The sequence below is a fragment of the Miniopterus natalensis genome, chromosome 3, assembly GCF_054644295.1.
Source record: "Miniopterus natalensis isolate mMinNat1 chromosome 3, mMinNat1.hap1, whole genome shotgun sequence".
Taxonomy (NCBI): Eukaryota; Metazoa; Chordata; class Mammalia; order Chiroptera; family Miniopteridae; genus Miniopterus; species Miniopterus natalensis.
Genome location: NC_142083.1, coordinates 50,769,364 through 50,790,019, shown reverse-complemented (window position 1 = coordinate 50,790,019; position 20,656 = coordinate 50,769,364). Strand labels below are relative to the sequence as shown.

Here is a 20,656-nt window from a genome sequence, read left to right as displayed (position 1 = left end):
ATGTGCGTATGAAAGACTTGTCAAAACGATTCCTTATGTTTACCTGAGAGAAAAGGAATGTATAGTAATATGTTTTCTAAAAATAATGTAGAAAATTTGCAATTCCCTATTTTTGAGTATAAGTTAAATTATTTTTTCTTATTTAATGGTGTCCAGCTTTTTCATATTTAATAACTTTGTTTCATATCTTAATCACATCTTAGAAACTGTGATTAAAAGGAAGAAGTAGGCTCTGGAGAACATGAACCTGTTTGTCTCAGGTTTACATAAATAAGAACATGAATGAGGGTATCTGGTGACACGCTTAGAGATGCTTGCTTTTGTTATGTACTGATTGGTTTTGGGTGTCTGACCTTTATTGAAGCAAAAATGACAATTTCCATAGACTACTTGGATTATTTTTTTTGTTTGTTTCACCATATAAAGGTAGTGTTATATGGTAATGTCTTAGGGATTAAGATTGTATAACCGTTAAAAAATATTTTTTGTTGTGAAACACTCCAAATAAATTTTCAAAAGAAAAGACAGTGGTGTGAGTCCTTCTATATCTGTCCAGCTCCAATAAAAGTCCTCTTACATTCAATTTTTTTCATCTAAACTTTCACCTACTCCCTCTCACCCCAAATTATTTGGAGGCAAATCCCAGACATATTTCATTTATTAATTATAATTATCTTTATCATGAATAATCTATATATCTTGTCACTTTAGCAAAATAAATATAAGAACGTTAGATATTTTTGGAAGAGTAATCTCTACTATGTACTTCCTCTTTTAGGGATTAGCAAGCCTGTATGAGAAATGTAATCAGATAAATGCTAAGGATGACTTACCTGGTGTTTACCAAAAGCTCCTGGATCTTTATGAAAGGTAATCAATATGTGGGGAAAGGCCAGTTTCTTTAAAAGCATAAATCAGAAAAACTGATTAAAAATTATATAGAAGTACTCCCAACATTTACTGGGAATCGGGAAACGATTTTCTTTCAGACTATTGTAACAGAATCTCTTGATTGTAATCAGAACAGAATAAAATACTGTTAGTAAGAAGATTGACTAATTTGGGAACTTTGGTATTACTTTCGGTCAGTGTAATGGAAGATAATGTTTCTTAAACCTTTTCTTTTTATGAGAATCTCATTTTATAAAATTTTACTATAATATGAAACCTGTAGTATGTTCTGATTAAAAATAGTACCTGACAATATTATTGAGCTATTTTAATTCTGGTGTTCTAAGCCTTTGATTGTTTTTATTACTCAGATTCAAAATTCTTTTTTTTTATTCTAAGTGTTGACAAACAGAAGTGGTGCGATGTCTGTAAGAAACTGGTGGATCTGTATTACCAAGAAAAGAAACATGTAGAGGTTGGTTAATGATTTTCTGGGGTAGTATACTTTTTTTAATAAGATCATTATTAGAAGAAGCTTTCATTTAGCTTTAGGGAAAATTTTAAAAATAGTTATGTAGTATGGTCTTAAAGGAATTTAGAGGAATAGTACAAATTACAGTGACTTGAAAACTAAATTAGAATTCAAAATTCAGGTATTATAACTTTCAAACCTTTCTGAAATTGCAGGGATAAATAAAATAAGTAAAAGCATTGTTTGCAGAATATAGTGGCCTATTTGTGGCATCTCCAGAGCTGATGCTGTAGGTTATGAGGATTGGGATATGTTGTCATTATCCCTGTATCTACTCTGGTAGCTCAGTCATATTTCTCATATAAGGACTATGTAGATTTACCCAATCAACTTATTCTTTTATTTTATATTTTAAAATATATCTTTATTGATTTCTGAGAGAGGAAGGGAGAGAGAGAGACAGAAACATCAATGATGAGAGAGTCATTGATCGGCTGCCTCCTGCACGACCCCCACTGGGGATCGAGCCCACAACCCAGGCATGTGCCCTGACCGGGAATCGAACCGAGATCTCCCGGATTCTAGGTCGATGCTCAACCTCTGAGCCATGCCTGGCCTGGCTCAACTTCTTCTTTATGGAGTTCATGATAGGTGGAGTTCTGTGCTTTTCCTGTTTTTATGTATTAGCAGATAAAAATATTTTTATTTGCAGATTTGATTTCTTTATTGGCATGTTTAGTATTTAAGATAAAATAACCATTTTAAATTTCCTCGATAGGTGGCCCGAACATGGCACAGATTGATAAAGACACGGCAAGAAGCAGGTGCAGACAACCAGGAGCTTTATCAGCTGTGGAGGAAATTGACTCAGTGGCTGGCTGAGAGTACTGAGGGGGAGAATAACGAGACCCAGCAACTGGTATTCCCCTGTTTGTTCCCGAATTTAGAAAGTGCAAGTGTAATGATGTATTTAGAATATGGAGAGTACCTTGGGTCAGACTAGACGGTATAACATGTTCGGTTTTAAATGCAGAAATATCTCCATTATTCTATTTTTTATATTTGTAAGTTTAAAAATAACCTTAGTTTCTTATTATAGTATGTAGCCATTCAATGTACACTTTTAAAATTGAATGGAAATCTTAACTGAAAGCAATAATAGGCTCTATATAGGATGGAAAGCTCTTTCTCTGTATATTGTTCATTTGTTCGCTCATTAGTTTGTTCATTTATTTAGAAAATGTTTATCAGGAGCCTACTCCATGTCAGGCAGAAGCCTCAGAGCTGGGGTTGTGAATGTGAGAACAAGATTGGCATTTGTCCGTGTGTTGGTTTATCTGTGTATAAATTCAGCTCTGGAAAAATTTAGCAGTGACAGAATTAGGTGATTTCTAACTTCTCTTATATTATGTCTTCATATTATGGCATCATTATTTTCCTTGAAAATTAAACACATACCAAATTAAGTAAAATATTTTTGTGGATTGTCTATACTATACCTCCTTATGAAAGAGAACGAATTATACTTTTCATCTTAAGAACTGGCTTCTAACTCTTAAAAATACGATGAAAGGGTTCTTGAGGATGATTATTTTCGCCTTGAATGCTAATCATAAGTGCTTTATTTAAGTGTGTTCAGAAACCAGTGTATCCCCTATTTTCCATGTGGATTATTTTCATTACCTTTTTTTTAAAAAAAACCTTGTGCTTGACTAAGTTAGGCTTTTTTTTTTTTTTTGGCAACATCATTAGCTTTATCAGAACTGTAAAATTTTACTTATTTATATGAACTTTATACATACTGCATAAAGAAAATTTGAGGTAGTGAACTGTATTATGAGTTTTCATTGTAGAGTCATGAGAAATCTTTTTAAAAATGTAGAGCTTATATAACCAAATGAATGCCATCCTTTAAAGTGCTTGCTTTGGATTCTAATATTGTTTTTCTGGCTCAAAACATATTTAGAAGTTCTCTTTTGGAATTTTCTTCAAAGTCAATGATACTGTATAAGAGAAATTATTTTATTATAGTTTAGTCATATTTTTGGTTTTATTTTACCAAAAGCATAGCAACTTCATAAAAAATATTTTTAAGATTGAAAATTTGCTACCATTAAAGATGTTCCAAAGAACATGCTGATGATTTCAGAAGTATAGTATTACAATTAGCATGTAAGACTATACTTTTAGTATGTAAGACTATACTTCTCTGGTTGGCTATTTTGTAAGCATCAGCAAACTTATAAGAATGTTTTATTAAATCAGTGTTGCCAATTTATAGTTATTTCTTGTTAGTTCTGTGCAGTCTGCTGGCAGTGGAGTTAGAATGTATTCCAAACTTATAAATACATGTTTTTCCTCATTGAAATTATCAGGGCCAGACTCTAAAATGCATTTGCAGCTAGTTGAGTGTGTAGTTTGTGTGAGTCTTATATGTGCAGCTGTTTTACAATTGTCATTTAAATATGCTACCGATGATAGCTTTTTTGTTTATTTGTTTCAGCTTTTAACTGCTTTCGAGAATGCATTGGATTTATCAGATAAGATTCCCAGTGAAGATCATCAAGTACTTTATAGACATTTCATTCAGTGTTTATCCAAAGTAAGCTGATTTTTAAAATCTCTAATCGTGAGTTTTTTTTATTCTAAATAGGAAAGTGCCCAGAAGTATATTTTACTGCTACTTAGTTTATTTTCCTTTTATATTTTCAAGTTTCCTCATGAGACTGCTAGGTTGAAGAAGGCCTGTGAAGGAATGATAAAAATCTATCCCACTGTGCAATATCCATTAGAAGTACTTTGTTTGCATTTAATTGAATCAGGTAATTTCTTCTTTATTATATTGTGCATCCTAGAAGTGTGTGAATGTGTGGGAGTGATGTTACCATGGATAAAATTTGTTTTAGTCCCTACCATGTGTAAAGTATTGCTTCAGTATTTCTGGACATCAAAAGAAGTACAGTGTAGTCTTTGTGCACATGAAAAGGCTGATAAATATAGGAAAGTATAGTGATGCAGAGGAATTATGAGTTGTTGATCAGTGAAGTACCTTTGAAAATGGGGATTGAAGAAGGTCTTGAATTTTCCATAGAAATTAGATAAACAGGAGGAGTTAAAATGTACTCCAGATGACAGCTTAAAGGGAAAGGGAGGGAGAAGGGGGAGAGGGAAATAGAGGGCAGAAAAGACGAGAGGTCCAGGAGGAAGGTTGTGGACTTGCAAAACAACACAGAAGGCAACCAGGGAGCGTTTCAGAAAGGAGATTTGCAACTGACTTGATGATTAGGAGGCCTTTATGAGCACTATCTCTTTAAATCAGAGTTGTTGAGTTGGAATTTGGATTACAATGATGGAATAAGAGTAGGAAGAAGTGGTTAGCAGGTATAGAAAGAAGCAATCCTGGGACTTGACTGACTGCTTTTAAGGGAGGGGAAGAGGAAGCATGTGAAGGGAAAGTAAGCTTTTAGAGGAGGAGGGGAATTGCATAGTTCCAAAATCACCCAGTTTCTTCAGATTTTAACAGGAGTCTCAAGGTGTTCCCAGTGTAAGTAGACAGATTTTCTGTATTGTGTTGCCTCTGGTACCCACCCTCCACCTCTTTTTCTACTGTTAAAATTGCTACTAAGAAATTAATGGCTGATGTTCACTCTTTTCTGTCTCTGCCTATTCAGCTATTCGTGGTTTGTACCTTGTCCCATTCTTGACCTGTTCCTGTGCCAAATGGTACAAGAGGATACTTTGAAATTTCTTCCTGAGAACTGATTGAATGCTTTCTCAATAAGCATATCTATGCCTGTAATGTGGATTTGTCAATTAAACATAGTCCTTATATTCCAAACACCTACAAAATACAGAGAAGAAATGGGATCAACAAATAGTCTGCAGAGTTTTGCCACTAAATTCAGTATTTGACCAAGTTCTCTAATAAAGAGATATAAAATAAATTATGCTGACTGACTAGAGAGTGTTGATTTATGTGAAAAAAAATTTCTTGAAGAGGGTTTGGGGTTGGTATTTTGCAGAACTGAGAGAGTGTCCTATATCCTGGCAAAGAGGAAGTGGGCTGGTGGATATTTACACACATGGTACAGCAAGGAAAAGTGTTTTCTCTGCTCAATTTTTGGTTGTAGGAATTTGGAATGTAGCAGTTTAGGCTTAAGCTCATTCTAATGTAAATTAGTATTCTGGAGTGGAAGTTTAATAGTTAATGCAGGACAGTAGGAAGCTGCTTCATGATTCCCTTTTTCTTTTTATTACGCCTCTTAACCAAACTTTTTGTGCACTAAGAACTTCTGGCCTCCTTTCTCCCCCAGAGTACTTTAGTATCTGTGGGATTTGCTGCTTGGCAGCAGTTAATCACTGGATTCTCTCCCACTGGGGACACATACGTGTCATTCTTCTTTGTGCTCCTTTGCATGTGGGGACTTGAAGATTGACTTTCAGAATGATTCAGTTAATAAAGCTTCACATAACAAACAGTGACTAACTTTCACAGTTGTCATCTGATGAATGTTACTTCATGCTAAATGGCCTTTTTCATTTGTTTTATTTTGCTTTATTGCTGAAATGGGGGAGGAAAAGAAAGCTTAGTTCTTCAATCCAAAAAGAAAAGAGCTTGAGATTTTGTGTTCTAGAAATACTAGAAAATCCAGGTGAAAATAAAGAAATGAGTACATGCTGTTTTTCCCCCCCTGAATTTTATTTAGAAGAAAAATTCCATAGTAGTGATCAGTTTCTTTGGGATGTGAGAAATGAGTTATTTTTATTTTTTATTTTATTTTATTAATTTTATTTTTAAATATATCTTTATTGATTTCAGAGAAAGGAAAGGAGAGGGAGAGAGAGATAGAAACATCAATGATGAGAGAGTCATTGATCGAGCCCACAACCCGGGCATGTGCCCTGACCGGGAATCGAACCCTGATCGCCTGGATCCCCGGTTGATGCTCAACCGTAGAGCCACGCCCGGCTGGGCTGAATTAGTTATTTTTAAAAACTCACTTTTTTTTGTAGTAAACTTTAGGAAGCAGAATTTTCATAGGTATTACTTAGCATCTACCCTGAACCTCTTCAGAATACCTTTATCCTTGGAGATTCAGTATTCATCAGCCCTAAGTGTGGCTTGCCTAATCGAGAAATAAAAGTTATATTGTCAAACTGTTTTAAAAGCATTAAATCTGGAATCTTGGCATCTTTTAAATGTTAAAAAGAGCAGATAAGTTAAATGATTTTCTATTCAAAAACAATGAAGTCGATTTTCTGTTGTCATTTTCGACGTTTATTTAGCTAGTATTTTCAACAGGAATTAATATGAGGAGAGAAGAATTGAGGGTTGAACCCAGGATATTCCTTGACTCTTTACACAGGATCAGTTGGGTTATTATTGCTGATGGTTTTCGGGAATACTAAGTGCCATCTGGTCATATGTAAAGAGTATGCTACATAGGGCTAAACACGAATGGAATCCTCCCAAGTCTCTTTTTGTTCTTATAATTGTGCTCCCAGATGTTAGCAAAGGGGACTATGTTAGAAAAGTTTACCTTGTTTTAAGTTTTTTGTGTTCATCCTAGGCTTTTGGAAACTATTTTCAAGTACCTATCTATACTTTGCTTACCTGTGTGTAGTTTTTAGGTGCCCTAATTATGGATGATCATGGAAAGATGCATGATGGGCTCCTCTTCTTTTTATCCTAGTTTTCTCTGATAAGAACAGTTTATGTAGCCAAGGTAGTCTGTCATGAGTTATGCTTCTGTGGAGTAAGAGTTTTGACTCAGATGGGTAGAAATTGAAGGTGAAGTTTTAATAGCCATTTCATTTTCTTTTTTAAGACAGCTTTTGGGATTTAAGTTATATAGGTTTTGGTGCTTAGAAATTTGGTATATGTGTTCTAATAACTTTTTCTTTTAATTCCAGGAAACCTTACTGATGAGGGACAGCAGTACTGTTGTAGATTACTGGAAATGGATCCAAAAAGTGGTCCAGGCCTCATTGGTTTAGGCATTAAAGCATTACAAGACAAAAAATATGAGGATGCTGTTAGGAACTTCACAGAAGGTAAGTGTACAGTGGATAGCATGTAACATGAGGTGTAGTTGTTATTTAGTCCTAGGTATTTATCTTTGGGCCTTTCTTTAAGGAATGTATATTTCAGATAGGGGTGACAAAAATGAACTTACATACTGCAGAGTATGCTTAAGTTTGAATTCCAACTCTGCCACTTACTAATTTCAAGACCTTGGGGAACTTAAACTCTGTGTCTCAGAGTCTTCATTTATAAAATAGAGAGATAATAATATCTCCATCCTTGTATTCAAATTGAGACCTGAATGACAAACAAGCCTGGCGTTGGGGGGAGCATTTCAGGCCAAGAAATGAAATAGCCTGAGGTTAGAGGAAAGTTGGTATTCAGGGACCTGCTTGTAGTTTGGCCAGATTTACGAATGAAGTGTGGGAGCATGAAGGGGCAAGAACTGAGCCTGAAGAGGGGCCTTGCAAACCTTGTTAAGCATTCTAAGGACACTAAGGACAGCAGGGAACCAGTGGAAGGTTTGAAGCAGGGGAATTTTATAATGACATCTGTAGTTTTAGAAGTATTCTCACCACAGTGTAGAGAATGAGTTAGAGTCGATGGCGAGCATTTGCGGTGATCTGGGATAAAGAGGATGGAGGTCTGAACTTAAGTCCTGGTGGTAAAGAAGTGGATTGGCGCCTGGAATCAGTGTGGCTTTGTGACTGGTTACATGTGAGAGATGAGGAAGAGGGAAGGAATCTGATTTGGAGACTACATGGTGGTGCCATTCATCTCAGTAGTCATGGAAACCTTGGATTTTGTGCTTGCTTTTATCCTTTTAGGGTTAAAAGAAAGCCCTCTTTGCACAACTGGATGGTATCATCTGGCAGAAGCCCAAGTCAAAATGCATAGACCTAAGGAAGCTCTTCTTTCATGCAATCAAGGTATTCTTGACATGTTTAAGTGCAGTCAACCCTGTTTCTTTTCATCTTAAAGGAGAAAGATAGTGGTTTAAGAAAACAGATACATCCTGGTGTGTCCTAGGACCTTCACTAGTTCTTGATTCCTCTGATGTAGATAAGGAAAGGCCTCTTGGAGCCTATTGGAATGGCATGGGATAGAAAATCACAAGAAGTGATTCACTGTGCTGATATAGCTGGTGGCCCAGCCTCTATAGTTGAGAAACAATTCACCCTGGGCCATTCTAATTCAGTTTCTTTTCCTTCCATTATCCTGAATTTGCTGTGTTTGTTACAGACGCATTCGCTAAGGGCTGACCTTTGTCATGTAGCAGATAGGGAAAGCCATTGTTGTGTTTTAGGGTGTTCTGTTTTATGCTATGTGAAGATAAAGGTTTTAAATTGACTGTGTCCTGTTTTAAATTCAAATATTTCCATAAAGAGTTCAGAGAAGAATTTGTCTTAATTTTCAGTTATTCTTCATGTATATTGTTTTGACAATTTATTTATTTATTTTTAATCCTCACCTGAGGATAGTTTTTCCATTGCTTTGCAGAGAGAGTGGAAGGGAGAGAGAGAAATAAAGAGAGAAACATCAGTGTGAGAGAGACACATTGATTGGTTGCCTCCCTCGTGCGCCCTGACCGGGACCAGGGATTGAGCCTACAACCAAGGTACAAGCCCTTGGCTGGAATCAAACTCATTCCATAGTCGGACCGACGCTCTAACCACTTGGCAAGCTGGCCAGGGCTAGTAGTTTATTCTTAATGTAGCTAATTTATTTTATGTCTCTCTTAAAAAGAAATAAAAAAGCAAAGTGGTATGGTTGTCTTCATTCAGATGTCCTTCATTTTGTCAGCTCTGAAGAACATAGATAATCTTGGAGTGTCTGGTGGCAATCATCATCAGAAGAATCTTTGTCTTCGTTTGAAAGCAGAGGCTTTGATTAAACTTCCAGATAATGAATCTTCAGAGGAAGCAATTTGTACTCTTGACCAGGTAGTCTTATCATCGAATTTTCCCCTTCGACTTACTTCGTTTCCAGTCAACCAGGCAGCAGCCACTTTTCCTTACCACAGATATTTACTTACATGAATTTTTTGTTAGCGGTATGAATTCCCCACATCTGTACTTCTATAAATCATTCACGCGATTGGAAACTCCTAGTGTTTTATGTTTGCTCCTTGGTTAAGCACTTACCCTGCTCTTCATGTGATACAATTTCTTTCTTTAGCACTTGCTCTTATTCTGTTCTCGTTTTGTTCTCTTAGGTTACTACTTGATTATTACTAATTTGGGATGCTAAATGATTTCTTACAGGAAATATTTTATCGGTTATTGACGAAGATAATTAAGGACACTAGTTGCTTCATGGTAGAGAATGTTATTTATTTGTTTATTCAGTAAAACACTCAGAGGAAGATGAATATTTAAGAATGAAACTGATTTCTTAATGTTTTTGGTTTAAGCAATTTTAAATTACCTAGCAAAAAACTTAGCTAGTAAATTATGAATTATAACAACATAGTACCTTTAAAGATTTTGTCAGATAAAAGCATTTTTCATCTAAAATTAAAATTATATCACTCAGTATATTGCAAGGCTTTAACTTTTAAGGTTGTTTTTGTATATTTCAAAGGGCTTAGCATTTCATATTATTTCTTTAAAATTAGAACAGTTGTCAGCATCCTTCAAGAACTAATAGCTTACTTTCTTGTTTTCTACTAGCCTTCCAACCAACATTGTGTTTTGTGTGAGTGCTCTGTAGAAGTCTTTCCAGTATTTTTTTATTACAAGAGAACAAAAATTTCTTTGGAGAACCGGTAGAGTCCAGGTCTGAGACAGAAAATGTACAAGATGAGCCCAAAACATCCTATAATGCTAGAAAGCATTGTGTCAAAAGGGCTCAGGAACTAGCATGATTGATTCTCAATGGCTGCAGAGTGAACAGTTTGAATACCAGTAACTGCATGGATTGAAAGACATCAAATATGTTTAAATCCATGTGTTCATGATGATATAAAAAAAGGGTCAACAAAACATCTTCAATAAAATATATCTTTGGAAGATGCTAAGGAACCAGTTGAAAATAATTAAGGCATTTATCTTGCTTTTCGTATGTGAATTGTTCCTAAGAATAATCAAATAGATAATGAGAGGAGGGGAAATTTCTCTTTGTTGCAGTATTCCACAAATGAATGATAGAATGAGAAAAGTCATCACCTTTTTTGCCGTCTGTTATGAATAGACCTAGGCATCGAGTATCACTGGCTGCTAGCATCACAAAGAGAAAGACCACTAGACATAACCAAGTGCAAGTCCACGTGATGTATTCTTGACAGAACATCAAACTTGAGTCAGATCAAGTTTCTAGACCTAATTTACAGAAGATACGGGGACCAAGGAACATGTCAATACCATGACAATACCTTCCGCAAAAGCCAGATTATGAGAAGCTGACAAATGGCCCATAGTTTTCAGCAGTTTAATGGAGGAAAAAAATAGATGGAAGGGAACCCTAGAGATTAAGAGACTTAAGAGACCTTTTAGCAACTTGAAATGTATGTACCTTCCTTAGATTTTGATTAAAATAAATAAATTATTCAAATATGAGACAAGTGAGAACTCCAAACACTAATTATTTGATGATACTAATAATGTATTGGTTTTAAGTGTTTTTAATGGTAGTATGATTGTGTTATTTAAAAAAAGTTAATTTTTAGATATAGATGCTGAAGTATCAGATAAAAAGTTATAATATGTGGGGTAATCTAAGCAGAAGTGTGATGAAATGGGTAGAGGTATAGAGAAGAAAAGATTGGCTTTGAGTTAATAATTTTGAGCTGGATGATGAGTACATGTGGTTTTATTATACTCTTCTCATTTTTTTTTATGTGTTTGAAATTTTTCCCAATAAAAAGATTACAGAGAATGAAAGTGTTAATAACTATCAAAATGAGGACCTCTGTGTCTTTATTCTGTGTTCTTCTATGGTAATTCTTTAATTAAAGCAAATATTGCTGCATTGTGTTGAAGGAGATTTATAGCACTTTTTTGCAATTACTTTTTAGGTTTCTGATGCAAATAATATCCCAGGACTTTTGGTTCTCAAAAGCTTGGCCTATCTGAACAAAGGCTCATTAGATGAAGCTTCAAAGGTTGGTTTTTTCATTCAAAGTGAGATTATTTTAAAAAGTTATTTTTGTTTGGATATGGAATTGACAGATACCTACTTTATAGATTATGGAAGACGTTCTCTCTTCTTACCCTGACCTAGCCGAAGCTCATGCCTTGGAGGCTTTTATTCATTTTACCAAAAAGGACTATCTACAAGCAGAAAAATGGTAAGTATATATAGATTGCTCATAGATCTAGTCATATCTTAGTTTATTACATTTTTCAGAAATTCAAAATAAATGGGCTTGATAAAGATCCAGTTTTGTATAAATTTGATCTTTGTAAGCTTTATTAATATTTTTAAGAATTGTATTTAGCATGTAACACATTAACTATAAAAAAATTCCATGATGAGTTTGAAGTGTGATTAGCTGATTATAATATTCAGTAAGCAAACATGTTTGGTGTGAACACTTAGCATATTGGTAGTGCTAAAGGCCATTGTGCTTTTTAAAGCTCCTATTATTAAAAAACAAATCGTGGTGTTGTTTTCTCATAATCTGAATCCTGAAGTAGTGACTTGTTTCAAATTCAGCATCCTTTAATCACTCAGACTTTGATTGTTTCAACTAGGAGCCTTCTGTATCATATATATTTTAATGTTTCTTTTTACTTCCCCTTGGTGACTTAGTTTTCAGAGAGCTCTTGAGAAAGATCCTGAAGTTGCTGAATATCATTACCAACTGGGATTAACATATTGGTTCATGGGCGAAGAAACAAGAAAAGATAAAACAAAGGCTCTTACCCACTTCTTAAAGGTATAATAAGTGCTACTATTCAATTTAGTTGAAATGGGCTCATTATAAAATCATAAATAATAATTATATGTTAGGTACTTAAAATTACTACTGAACTGTTTGTTTATCTCACACCTAAGGTTTTGTGAGAATGTTATATGGGTTTTAAAGGAGAAAATTAAATCATAAAATTATAAAAGTTCCTTAAGAATCATGTGTTAGAGAAAATGAGACATGATTATCTCTGAAAAACAATATTGTTTTTAGGTGATTTCCATTGTAGTTTTATGGTCATATAAGCCTTATGTAATTCCAGATGCTTAACTTTTGTTGTTTAGATGTTTAACATCTAGAAGTCTTACTTTCTTATTTTGGCTAATAAAAGCAGATTAATATAATAATTCAGATTTCACATTTCTTTCAACAGAGATAACATTTTACACTTATAAGCAGTGATGACCAGCTTTTATTTCTCTTTTAAGTCTTACATTGAAGGATGTTTTAGCATATTTTTATTAATTTAATAAAACTGTTCTTTTTCTTTAATCTGTGTATTTATCTTTTGTGTTTTTAAAGAGATCCATCCAAATAAACTTTAATATATTATCAATTTTTATTTGAAAGGCTGCCAGACTGGATACATATATGGGCAAAGTTTTCTGCTATTTAGGTCATTATTACAGAGATGTAGCAGGAGATAAAAACAGAGCCCGTGGATGTTACAGGAAAGCTTTTGAATTGGATGACACTGATACCGAATCTGGAGCTGCAGCTGTTGATTTAAGCGTGGAGCTTGAAGAGATGGTATGTCTAATAACCTAAACACTTTTGTCTTTTGTTTTTATGTAAGAGTAGAAATAGAAACTTTTATATATGTATACTTGCAAGTTATTATATTTTTTGGAGATGCAATAGAAATATTTTTGTCACTGTTTGTAAATTTTCTTTTCTTTGGCAGACATTAAAATCCTTATCATTTATTGTTGAAACTAGTTCATTATATACCAGTGTAAGTTTAAAAAATCAGAAGTGGTATATGAAAATATATTTGAGTACTTTAGATTGGTGTTTTGTATTTTTATGATATTTGATATCTCTAGCCCTTTCTCCTTATTAGGAAACTGCCTTAGCTATCCTAACAACAGTAACTCAAAAGGCAAGTGCTGGAACAGCCAAATGGGCCTGGCTAAGGCGAGGACTGTATTACTTGAAAGCTGGTCAACATTCTCAAGCAGTGGCTGAGTAAGGCACCTCTTTATATTTAAACTCTGATAGATGGCCTAGTGGTTTCTTTAGCTCCATTTGTACCCCAAATGAATTTTACAGGTTGCCTCAAACCAGGTTGTGTTTTGAGGGAAGAAATAGCAAAATTTACTTAAGGCTGATTGGTTCTTATCTGCAAGGCACTGGAATTGCAAAAGTGGAGTAAATGATGTCCTGTAGTTAAGGAGATAGCTAATCTAGTGAAGTCTTAATAGCATCATACATATAGTAGGTTCTTGATAGAAACTCAAGGAATGGTAAAAGCTGAGGTTAATATCTTTGTTCTTCCAATGACATACATTGTTTTGAGGCAGGGGAGACATTTGGCAGCTTGAAGGGCATTTGGAGCAGCTCATTTTTAGTCATTTGGTTTGGGCTACACTTACAGGTATATAAAATATATATATTTGATTCAAGATGAAGTTGTTTTTGATTTATGTTAATATCTAAAATACAGGCATTTAAAATTTTTCCTGGACATAGAATTTAATCAGAAATTTAGAGCATGCCTATTATTCTCGTTTTCTAACTATGATTATTTCTGTTTTGGTAGGATTGGTGTGGGTTTATAGATGAGGCATACTGAGATATACAGCTGTTCTGGTAGGATAGGAGAGTGAAGTTTTCCCAGACAATCAGGCAAAGAGATTCTGATCAGCACTTCTTTAAAAAAGTTATTTTGTTCTTATTCATTCCAAATTTGTAATAAAATTTCTTAGTATTAAGAATATTCAAGTTATAAAAGGAACAGATATACCTGCTTTAAATAGCACTTTTATAAATAGAAGGAAGCATGGATATGTGTGATTCAGTTGAATTATTTATATTTTCCTTTCAGATGTGGAAGTTCTATTACTTTTAGTTCTCTTATTGTTTCTTATTGTTTCTTGAAATTTTAGTTTACAGGCAGCATTAAGGGCAGACCCGAAGGACTTCAATTGTTGGGAATCATTAGGAGAGGCATACTTAAGCAGAGGTGGCTACACAACAGCCTTGAAATCCTTCACAAAAGCCAGTGAGCTGAACCCAGAATCCACATACAGTGTGTTTAAGGTGGCAGCAATACAGCAAATCCTAGGCAAATATAAGGAGGCAGTAGCTCAATACCAGCTGATCATTAAAAAGAAAGAAGATTATGTGCCTGCTTTGAAAGGTAATTTTTTTAATAGCTCCTTTGACGTTTGTGATACTAAAGTACAAAATCCTTGAGTGAATTTCCTAACGGTATTGAGTAATTTGAAAACAGGATAATTTAGTCAACAGTAAGCATCCACTATGAGCATCTTACAGTATAGCTTGTTATATAGATTTGACGTGTTTCACAACAGTCAGTGAATAGTAATGTAATAGAGATTTAGCTTTTAGACAAATATGATAGATATTGGATCTAAAATGGATTTCTAAAACAAGAGTTTTTCTATTATATTTTGGTAATTCACTATATCCTCAGAATAGGTTAATAGCTTTTCATTACTTTGTAAATTATAGAAGCTCTTTTTCCCCCCCAATATTTTAATGTTAAAGGCAACTTGCATTATTTTATAAGTATCTAAATTAATTTCAGTTCCTCCATAGGTTATTTTAAAAATACCATCATTCATATCTAATCAATTTTTTATTATGATATCTAACCAAAACCATTATATATGATTTTTTCTGTTTCCTTTTCCTATTTAAAAAAACAATTGAAGTTTAAGTCAGAAACAGTGTATGTTTTAAGTGACATGTAATTTAAGCATTGAAAACTTTTTTCTTAATATTATAAAACTCAAGGAGAACTGACATTTGTTAAATGTTACTAGGCACTTGAGGAAATTGCTCTTTCATTTGGTAATTTGCTCTTTCATTTCAAACTATGGTATAGTTTGTTATATAATTTTGACCATTAAAAAAATAAGATTTTGTTGCATAATGGTTAATAAGTAATAATACGATAGAGAGTAGTGTTTAGATAACGTTCCCATTTTCAAAGCTGAGGTTTTAAGAGGTAACTTCCCCAAAGTCAAGGAAATTCTTAGGTTCCATATGTAGTTTTTATTTCTTTTAGTACATGTTTACTCCAGTAGAGCCCTGTCGTTTGAATTCCTCTAAATGAATGCAAGACCATGCTTAAAAATAATTTTTATAAAATACTATTAAGTTTTGTTTTCTGGAAGGTGGCTTTAATATAAATTTATTTTAAGTGTTTCTTTTACATGCTTTAACAACTAAAAACTCACCTGATTTTAGGTTTGGGTGAATGCCATCTCATGATGGCAAAAGCAGCTCTGGTCGATTATCTTGATGGGAAAGCTGTTGACTACATAGAAAAAGCACTGGAATATTTTACTTGGTTAGTATTATTCTTATTAGCCATTGCGCTTATTTTCTTAGTATTATAATAAAACCAAACTTAGAAGAAATCCTGGTTAGAATAAAGAAACATTCCATGTTCATTTTGTTAGGTACAGCGTTCATTATTCAGAACATCAGGCCTAAAGAATAGCAGACAAATCAGTTAATTATGGAACTTACTCTCATATACATTGTGTTAATTGTGCACTGGGGAACAGGTTCAGTTTCTTGCTCTCAAGTAGATGACATACTGCATGCATAGGGATGAGTGGGAAGGAAGAAGCTGTCTGCTAGTGGAGCAGCAACTCTGACAACCATGGGTTAGTGTTCTTTCAGGAGGCCTAGAGATGTATCTAGAATTGGAATGATCAGAAAATAGGGCTTCAGGTGCACAATATGCTTTACCTCAGGGGTAGGGGCTTATTTTAGGCTTACCGATAGGGCCAGAGGTAAAGGGAAATGAATAATCTGATTGCTCAGTGTAGGAAAAGAGTGATGACTAATAATAAGACAGGAATCAGAAAAATTGAATAAATCTGGTGTTTTATTGAACTGGAAATTCATTAGCTAGGTAGAAGTGTTATTTATGGTAGATGGCTTTAAAAAGTCTACAAGTTAGACATACATTTGAAGGTTTTTGCTCTTAAACTTCTTTTTGTGCATCCCTTCCTTTCTTTTCTTACTTGCCTTCTCCTCTGCTCCCTCTTGATTTGGTTGCTCCAGAACTGCTTTGTTTCAGATATGAACCAAATATGAAATGGAAACCTTAGCCTTTTTTCTCCCGTTGATTTTTATTGCTACTTTTCCAGTCTCACATAACAAAGCTCTTTCCAAAGAGAGAAGGTATTGTGAAGAAGCATTCTTTGTTGAAACTGTACTTAAGAGTGAGTGTGAACTTTGAGTGGTGATTCTGGAGCTAAAAGTACTGCCTTTCTTAGCTTGGGAAATTTTGTTCTGGGAAGCATGGAGCACTCACAGCCAATTATAAGGAGGTATATAAAACTTTTAAAGTGATAATTCCAAAATTATATTTACTTCTATGCTAAAAGTTCACATTCTCATGATTCTCATGTAAGGGTGATAGAAGTTATTTCACTTCACAGATATTTTATTTTTTTATTGAACATAAAAGGAGATATGTGTATAGACTGTTAAAATTGCTTGTTTCTCTTCTATGTCTGTTTTCTTTTTCCATGTTGTCAATTCTAGAAATTATGCTAAGATATTTAGGCAAAGGAACTAGAAATAGTGTTGTCCTTCTTCCTGGTCCTCACAAGGGGCTTCCAGTGATAACTGCAATAATTAATCTTACTTCCCTGGAAGAATCTGGAAAATGATTTTTTGGCTGGACTTCATGAGTAGAAAAGGCTATGAAAATGTTCCATCTGCTTGTCCATCTGCCAGTAACATAGCTATTTGTGATAGTTGATTATCAAGATTTGGCTTAAATGAAATTGCTTTGTTTTATTTATAAGATCTCAAGAAGAAAAAAATGAAGAGAAATGTGTAGCTGACATTTTTCTCATTCTGAAAAGAAGTTCCCTTTATCATCATAATTAATATTGCTGTTTACTTTTTGAACTTGTCCATTCACTCTGACTTGCTTCAATAAATACAGGTTTTCACATTTTTATCTTTAGATTTTTGGAATTGGTCTCAGAGAGTAAAAAATCTTTGTACCACCAAATATATTTGGTATGTTGTACATTTACTTGTGTGTTTTTTTAATTTGTGGAAGATCTGAAAGCAAAAACTTGAGTTTACAATAATCAACTCTTAAGATTTATCAGCTTTACTGCTTGGTTATTGTTCAAACAAACAAACACAAAGAGCATAAAATATAAAGAGTTTTAAAATAGTCAATATTAAAGGTAAATTGGTTCTGAAAAACTTAATGATTTATTTATGTGATTTCTGTTACTTCTAACAAAAATAATGAAGAGTACCAAAGAAATGTTTGTCAAATTTCTGGCAGTTAAAACAATCAGTTCCTTCTCTTTCTCTCCCCTTCTTTCTTCTTCATATTAGGGAGGTGATAAAATGTAATTCAGTTAGAAGGAATTTAGTAAATCATTCACTGCACTTAATTAAGGAAGTAGGTTTTAATCAGGATTGTATGTATAAATTTTCTGTTTTAATTATAATTAATAATGAGGGAGATAAAGACTACTTTTTAGAAATAATTTAAAAGAATCACATTTCTTTTTTTTCAGTGCTCTGCAGCATCAAGCTGATGTGTCTTGCCTTTGGAAGCTAGTTGGTGATGCTTGTACCAGTCTGTATGCTGTCTCACCATCTAAAGTGAATGTTAATATTTTAGGAATCCTTCTAGGTCAGAAAGAAGGAAAGCAAGTATTAAAGAAAAATGAGCTCCTCCGTCTTGGAGGAAGGTAATTTACAAAGATTGCCAGATAATGACATTCAAATTGAATTAGGACATTATAACAAAACATAACATTCACTTTTATGTTTCCATAGGTGTTACGGGCATGCATTAAAACTGATGTCTACATCTAATACATGGTGTGATCTTGGAATTAATTATTATCGCCAAGTACAACATCTAGCAGAAACAGGCAGCAACATGAATGATCTTAAGGAGTTGTTGGAGAAATCATTACATGTATGATTTTGAGAAATTTTTCATAAACTTAAAACACGCCTAAGTATTTTCCGAAAGATGTTTTTGATAAAGTAAATACTATAGTGTTTTCACAGAAACTACATTTATCTTGATATAAATGCTGACATTCAAAGAAATAAAAATTCATCTAATTTTACTTTTTAGTGTCTGAAAAAGGCAGTGAGACTCAACAGTAGTAATCATTTATACTGGAATGCTCTTGGCGTGGTTTCATGTTACAGTGGTAAGAATTGAGTAACACTTCAGTAATTTTAGAAGATTGCTCATTTCAGGTAATAAAGTTCAGTTTCATCAAGTTCTGTATTTTTCAGGTATTGGAAATTATGCCCTTGCTCAGCATTGTTTCATCAAATCAATCCAGTCGGAGCAAATAGTGAGTGTTCTGTGTGTCTGTCAATGAAAAAGAACTTCAAAATTTAGGGTTAATAATTTTCTGAGACTTTCATATAGACAAGGGACCTAATTTTTATACATATATATGCTTTTAGAATCCTGTTGCATGGACCAACTTGGGAGTGTTGTACCTAGCAAATGAAAACATTGAGGTAAATGTGTTGTCTATTTTGTCATATTAAAAGTAAAGAACATTTTCTCTACATGATCTCTTCATAATAGCTTAACTTCTTGTGGAGAAATACTTTGTACATTGCTGTCTATCCAGTGTGCTCTCTAATATGCTAGATAATTAATCACATTCAGTTTATGTTATTTGAATAATGAATGTATAAGATTTATTTTCCTTTCCATACCACTCAATAAATTTATGGTTTTATAATTATGTTGTTTTTTCATTTAAAGATTAAAACAATTCTACTATAAATCACTTGAGTGTTTTTATTTTTATCTGTGCACATATAAAAGGAGTCCCATGTAGGTGGTGTTGGGGGTAGAGTGGTGAAATAAGGGAGATGATTAGTACTTTCTAGCAGCTTAAATTTAACATATTCTTCCAAGTGATTTAGATTTGGCATTAGCTAATATTAATCCCTTTATAAACCACAATGTAATTTGTCATACTCAAACAGTTATACATCAGAAAATTGGACATGTGTTTATAGAACATATTTAGAAGTTTCTACAGATCTATAGATACTATCTGTACTGTTTTGTTTTTCAGCCAGTATGTCGAATACCATCCTTTTAAAATAGTGTTAGTAATAGTCTTAGCAATACATTAAGTCACAGCAGAGACTACTTTAGAAGATTGTAAATAGAATGAAGGGAAATATTAATGTGGATCTTAAAATATGTGAAAATATTTTTTAAAAAACTTAAAGCAAGGTCTTAGTTAATAAGCCATGAATGTGGTTTTATGACAGCATGGCACAGTTGCCCATTAGCTTACTTTTTTAGAGGAAAAATAAGACTCTTTTCTGCCACATTTAGATGATTAAGAAAGTGATATAAAGCAGCATAAAATGTTATATTTTGTAGCAGAAAAAAACAGTCATGCAACTTAATGTGTCCAAATGAGTATCCTTAAAGTTCCTGACTGCTTAACACAGATTATGCTGACCAGTCTCTTTGTCTAGTAGCATGTGCGTATCTCAGACCTTTTCAGTTGTTAGTTCTTACCCTCCCAGTTAAGCTCAAAGAGAGGGGAAGGGATACAGCCTTACTTAGTCACTTCCCTCAAGCCTGTGGCTAGCAAATGTATGGGTAATTTGTTAAAAGTTCTACCAGCTGTGAGGTAGAATCTATATTGCCCTGTCTCTGGGACCAGAATCCCTAAGCCTGTTGAGAAATCTGTTGTGCACAGGAGTGTTCTGGTGGAACAGTGTTTTAAGCTTTGCTAGTTGTGCTTAAGCAGTTTTGGGTTCATATGTGTTTATGTTGATAAGTCTGACTTTTCTTATTCTCTTATTTTATGCTTTTTAAACATAAATAATTTACTATTAAATTTATAAAATGACTTGATGTATTATCTTTTGTTTTTTGTTTCCCTAGCAAGCTCATGAAGCTTTCAAAATGGCTCAGTCCCTTGATCCATCTTACTTAATGTGCTGGATTGGACAAGTAAGATATATAACATTTAGTTATTAATAATCTAATAATCTGTTGATATAAATAACCTATTAATATAAAGTGGAATATAAATACCCTATAAAAGTTTGGTGAAGGCCTGGGGAGGGGGGGGAGCAGGGTGCATGGGGGTAAATGGGGGATTAA

The 20,656-nt window shown here is 33.8% G+C and overlaps 1 protein-coding gene across 6 annotated transcripts in view; it reads left to right on the top strand.

The window, feature by feature from the left end:
• SKIC3 (SKI3 subunit of superkiller complex) overlaps nt 1-20,656 on the top strand; it is a 63,679-nt gene that overhangs the window by 9,484 nt on the left and 33,539 nt on the right. For 5 of the 6 annotated variants that reach the window (XM_016216168.2, XM_016216171.2, XM_016216169.2 and 2 more), the window contains 21 exons: nt 779-870; nt 1,291-1,366; nt 2,142-2,282; nt 3,867-3,965; nt 4,077-4,185; nt 7,277-7,417; nt 8,216-8,317; nt 9,192-9,331; nt 11,404-11,490; nt 11,573-11,676; nt 12,141-12,267; nt 12,871-13,050; nt 13,364-13,488; nt 14,409-14,662; nt 15,739-15,841; nt 18,057-18,233; nt 18,322-18,466; nt 18,632-18,710; nt 18,799-18,860; nt 18,976-19,032; nt 20,435-20,503. In XM_016216168.2, the coding sequence (XP_016071654.2) occupies nt 779-870; nt 1,291-1,366; nt 2,142-2,282; nt 3,867-3,965; nt 4,077-4,185; nt 7,277-7,417; nt 8,216-8,317; nt 9,192-9,331; nt 11,404-11,490; nt 11,573-11,676; nt 12,141-12,267; nt 12,871-13,050; nt 13,364-13,488; nt 14,409-14,662; nt 15,739-15,841; nt 18,057-18,233; nt 18,322-18,466; nt 18,632-18,710; nt 18,799-18,860; nt 18,976-19,032; nt 20,435-20,503 (2,469 nt within the window). The remainder of the gene's footprint in view (nt 1-778; nt 871-1,290; nt 1,367-2,141; nt 2,283-3,866; nt 3,966-4,076; nt 4,186-7,276; nt 7,418-8,215; nt 8,318-9,191; nt 9,332-11,403; nt 11,491-11,572; nt 11,677-12,140; nt 12,268-12,870; nt 13,051-13,363; nt 13,489-14,408; nt 14,663-15,738; nt 15,842-18,056; nt 18,234-18,321; nt 18,467-18,631; nt 18,711-18,798; nt 18,861-18,975; nt 19,033-20,434; nt 20,504-20,656) is intronic. The other variant, XM_016216172.2, reaches the window with a different exon arrangement.